This window comes from Miniopterus schreibersii (genome assembly GCF_964146895.1).
Source record: "Miniopterus schreibersii genome assembly, chromosome: 14".
Lineage (NCBI taxonomy): Eukaryota > Metazoa > Chordata > Mammalia > Chiroptera > Miniopteridae > Miniopterus > Miniopterus schreibersii.
In genome coordinates this window covers 19,783,585-19,788,061 of record NC_138114.1, presented here as the reverse complement: position 1 = coordinate 19,788,061, position 4,477 = coordinate 19,783,585, and the positions used below count along the sequence as shown (strand labels likewise).

The 4,477-nt window shown below is 56.2% G+C and overlaps 1 protein-coding gene across 2 annotated transcripts; it reads left to right on the top strand.

Moving 5' to 3' along the window:
• Window positions 1-761: 761 nt before the first annotated feature.
• On the top strand, window positions 762-3,667 carry FAM241B (family with sequence similarity 241 member B). Of its 2 annotated transcripts, XM_081157338.1 has the most exons (4): window positions 762-831; window positions 2,031-2,180; window positions 2,888-3,115; window positions 3,423-3,665. In XM_081157338.1, exons 2-4 carry the CDS (start codon window positions 2,088-2,090, stop codon window positions 3,513-3,515), a joined length of 414 nt encoding a protein of 137 aa, XP_081013464.1. In that variant the 5' UTR covers window positions 762-831; window positions 2,031-2,087; the 3' UTR covers window positions 3,516-3,665. The 2 variants fall into 2 exon arrangements, with proteins under 2 accessions (XP_081013464.1, XP_081013465.1); XM_081157339.1 differs by having other exon boundaries at window positions 2,888-3,667.
• Window positions 3,668-4,477: the final 810 nt, after the last annotated feature.

Here is a 4,477-nt window from a genome sequence, read left to right as displayed (position 1 = left end):
AAAGTGCTATGAATGTACCCATTTGGCAGATGAGGGCACTGAGCAGCTCAGTAGTTTGCTAGAGTCCAGAACCTGAACCCAAACTGTGGGACTGCAGAGCTCATTCTCTCCCACTGGTCACCAGGAACATAGGGAACAAATTATGAAAGTCCGGGTGTGAGGGTGGGATTGCAAAAAGCAGGAAGGAGGCACAGGGTGATCCCTCCTTTGCCAGGTGGTTCTTTGCCGGGAGTACCTTTCCCCATTAGCCTAATGAGCAAACTCCTACTTACCCTTCTGGTGCCAGCTCAAAAGCTGCCTCCTTCAGGAAGCCCTCCCTCCCTCCCACTGCAGTTAGTTGCATCTGCTTTGTGGGTCATACCTCATCTTCCTCACTGGAGTTGGAGCTCCTTGAGGGCAGGGCAGGTCCTACTCAAGGGGCATCCAAGGAGCCTGCTCAGCAAAATCACACGGGTGCACCGAGCCTGTGCCCCACCCCCTCCCGGCAAAGTGCGCCCCGCCCGTGAGCTCCACTTCCCTTTCCTCCTCGTCTTCTCCCTCCTCCTGCCTCTCCTGCCCCCGAACTTGTCCCTCTCCTCCCCCTACTCTTTCTTCCTCCCCCCCCACCCCTCTGGACTTCTTCTCCCCCCCCCCCTTCTTCCCTCTCTCCCTCCTCGCGCGCCCCGCAGCCCGGCCTCGGGGCGCGGCAGCTGCAGTTCCCCCCGAGGCCTGCAGAGCGCGCTGCTCCGCCGCCCGCCGGCCCGCAGGGCTGCGCGCGCTCTTCCCGTGAGGTCAGGTGGGAGGAAGCGGCCTGGCAGCCGCGGCGAGTGGAAGCGGCCGCGGCGCCTGCAGGTGGGTGCCGGGGCCCGGGGGGCGGGGCGCACCCTTCCCCTCCCGCGGGCCCGGTGTCAGAGCTGGGCTCGGCGGCCCGGGGGGGCCCCTCCTGCCCCGGGAGCACCCCACTTCCCCCATCGGTAGGGTCAGGTGCACCGAGGGCCGGCGGCGCCCACAGCCCCCGCGGGGGTCGGGTGACCAAGCACCGAGGGGCTGCGCGGGACCACGACCCGCTTGGCCTTCTGCAGGGGCCAGCCGGCTCCAGGCCACGGGCAAGCGATGGGGGCTCTTAGCCCCTTTGGGCGTGTGTGTCACAGCGCTTTTGAGAATTTAAATGAGAACTGTGGCTCGTCTCCAGAGGAAAAAAAATGGCCTTTACGCAGACTCGGGAGGCGCATGGAAGGTCCCCACCCCCACCGCCAGCCCTTGGACACCCCTGGGGTCTGCGGAGTGGGGCTCTCCCAGAGCCACAGAAGCATCCCCCATCCCATTTTGGGAAGGCTGGCCCTGCCCTCCTGTTAGCAAGGAGGGACTGGTGCTCCTGCGGTGCGGGACAGGTGTGGGGCTGCCCTCTGCAGGTCTGCGCCTCTGCCCTGCTCTGGGTGCCCACCAGTGCCCTCTGCTGCCAGGCAGTGGGTCTAAAGTGGCTCTGAAATGAGCCGGGATCTCCTGGGGGAAGGAAAGCTCAGGTCCTTGGCATTTACTCCCTAGGGAATAGCACACTGGACCCGTTTTGTTTTTGTAGTGTTGTGTGTTTTTTAACAGAAGGAATTTGAGAATCTGGGGACCTTGGGGCCTGGGACTGGCTATTTAGTACCCAGAGAAGGTCTTCAAGTTCTTTCTCTGCTGCCCATAGATGAATGCTCCTGGGCACGCTAGTTGCACTAGAGGAGTGTTCGGAGGTGTGAGATGAGCCTTCGTGGACTTTCCACAGTGTCTGGGCCACAGCAAGGGTTCTTGTCCCTATTGTTGCTGGTCGTGGTTAATAATAAAACCTCCTCTCCAAGGATCCTTTTGATAGTTCCCCAGTGGATTCCATGTCTGAAAGCTTTCTGTCTGGCAAACAACTTGCATTTATTTCTCTCCTTTTTATTAATCAGACACAGTGCCTGCTGAGCATGAGTCACCAATGTGAGCATCTAGAATTGCAGTTTTTCCCATTGAAAGCAGGCATCTCTTTATCTCTGGTAAATTGGTGTTTTGTTTTTTCCCCGCAGCCTTTTTGAGGTCTGAGGAAAGGTGTGGCCCAGCAGGGACCCAGAGCTCCTGGGAGGATGGTGCGGATCTTGGCCAATGGGGAAATCGTGCAGGACGATGACCCCCGAGTGAGGACCACTACCTCACCACGCAGTAGCACCACTCGACAGGTGGGTGCCTAGCCCCCATGGAAGGGGAGCAGCTGTCCACTGTCCTCTGGACCAGTTATTCATTAGGTCCCAGAAGCTCTCTTATTGACCAGTAACCTCTAACCTGAAGTTCTCTTTGTGGAGAGCTAGGTTGGAGAGGGGTAGGGTGTCAAAACTTGGGGAAAACCCACAGTAAACTTATTGCCCAGCCCCTTGCCTGCCTAGCTCTTTCTCCTTTGGGCAGCCTTCCCAGACTTCAAACTCAAGAGCTCTCCTTCCTTTAACCTGGTTAGCAAACTCCACTGGAGCCATCGTCTTTCTTTTAAGAGTTTGTTGGATGAGAGAAGCTGGAGAGTAAGCGGAGGAGATGAGCCCCCAGCCACACAATGTTGATTTCAAAGGAAAGAGTGACAAGTGTTAAAAATGCCTGCCTGAGTGCTCTGCCCAGTAGTCTAACCTGCCTTAACCCCTTTCTCTTCTGTGCTGGGCACATTCTTCCTGGCACCACATGGGGAATGCAGCCTGGTTGTTTCTGTGCTGAGAGCTTGTGACTCAGTAGCTGGAATTCCTGTGGGTGGCATCTGGGGATTGCTGAGAAAGGAGGGTGTGGTCCTGGTAACTGTAGGGGAGGGCAGGGCCCAGCCCACAGGGTTCCCTTCTGCCTGGTACCTCACCTCCAGGGAAGCTTTCTTGGGATTCATTCATTTTTCTCTCTCTTCACCTTCCAGAGCTTTCTCAATAGGGGCCCTGGTGCCCCCCTGGGGGGTCCTGGCCTCCGGCAGCAGCAGGGGGGAGCCAGGCTAGGTGCTGCTCAGTCCCCCTTCAATGACCTCAACCGGCAGCTGGTGAACATGGGCTTCCCCCAGTGGCATCTTGGCAACCACGCTGTGGAGCCCGTGACCTCCATCCTGCTCCTTTTCCTGCTCATGATGCTCGGCGTGCGTGGACTCCTTCTGGTGGGCCTCGTCTACCTGGTGTCCCACCTGAGTCAGCGGTGACGTCTGCTGGGGGGGCAGGTGTAGGGAGAGGGAGTTGCTAGGCCTTGGCGTAAAGCAGGCACGTGGGGAGGGGATCTAGTGGTCTTGAAGGTGTGCTCAGAGAACACTCCACATTGTGTTAAGCATGATGCAGAGGGAACCTCTAGTGCAGCAGTCCCAAAATATCAGGTGGATACCCTAATTCCCTTGAGATGTTTTTATGTAGTATTGGGCCTGCATTAAGCACAAAGAGCAAGAAAGGGATTCCCTTCCCATTCTCTTACAGTCCTTTTATGCCAAGAAGACAGTTTCAGCTTGGAGCCAACATGTTCTCATGCCTCTGGAACACATGCTGACTTCCCTTGTTACTAGGGAATAGGCCTTGGGCTTAGGGCAGGTGGGAAAAATTTCCAGACTTTTATAGCCCTTTTTGTTTTAACGGTATATTTTTATTGGCTACCTTGTATTTATGACAGGTGGTACTGGCACCCTCTTAATTGTGGTGGTGTTTTCAATAAATAAATTTAAGTAAACATGAGTCCATGTAGAGACATTAATAAATAATAGTACAGCTGTACATAGATCTGGAAGACATGGTTCACCATGGGCATGGTTGGGATTGGGGAACAGGGTAGAAGTGGGCATTTGGCCTTGGAGGGTGGTTCATAACTTCAGGACCTGGGAGGGGTCCAGGTAAAGCCTGGGTTGGGTCTCTTGTCTGATGCTTAGATAACTTCTAGGCTCACTCTGAAATGCTGGCCAGGATGACTGATGAGCTGGGGGGTCAGGACAGCCAGAGTGCAGCTCTCCCTTGTCCAGGGGCTCTGCCCAGAGGCTTCTTAGCCTCCTGAGGCCCTCATAGCCTCTGACTGCGGCACACTCCCCACAGAAAGCGGAGTCTTGGCGCTGACTACCCAGTGCATGTGGGGTGAGAATGCCTGCTTTCTGTGAGAGGAGGCTTTGAGTTTTGGCTGGTGAGCCCTGATCTGCATGGAGGCCCGGGCAGGGGGATGGGGATGGCATTGGGTGGCTGAGGGCCCTGGGCCCAAAATTGGCTGAATGTGAAAGGTCAGAGAGAAGCTGGGTGGTGAGCTTGATGACTCCCCTGCCCAGAGACCAGATCTCTCACCCCCTTTTTAGGATCCTTTGGGGTTTGGCAGTTTGGGGGAGAAAGGCATGTTTTGGGGGTGATTCTCCAAGGCCAGAGCTGGGAGAGCAATCATGGGATGTATGACTGCGACGATGGGGAGAGAAACTGAGATGGATTCTATTCCTACTTTGACAATCTGCTTGCTGTGCTTCCCAGAACAGAACTGTTTCCTCCAGACCCCTGTCCCCACT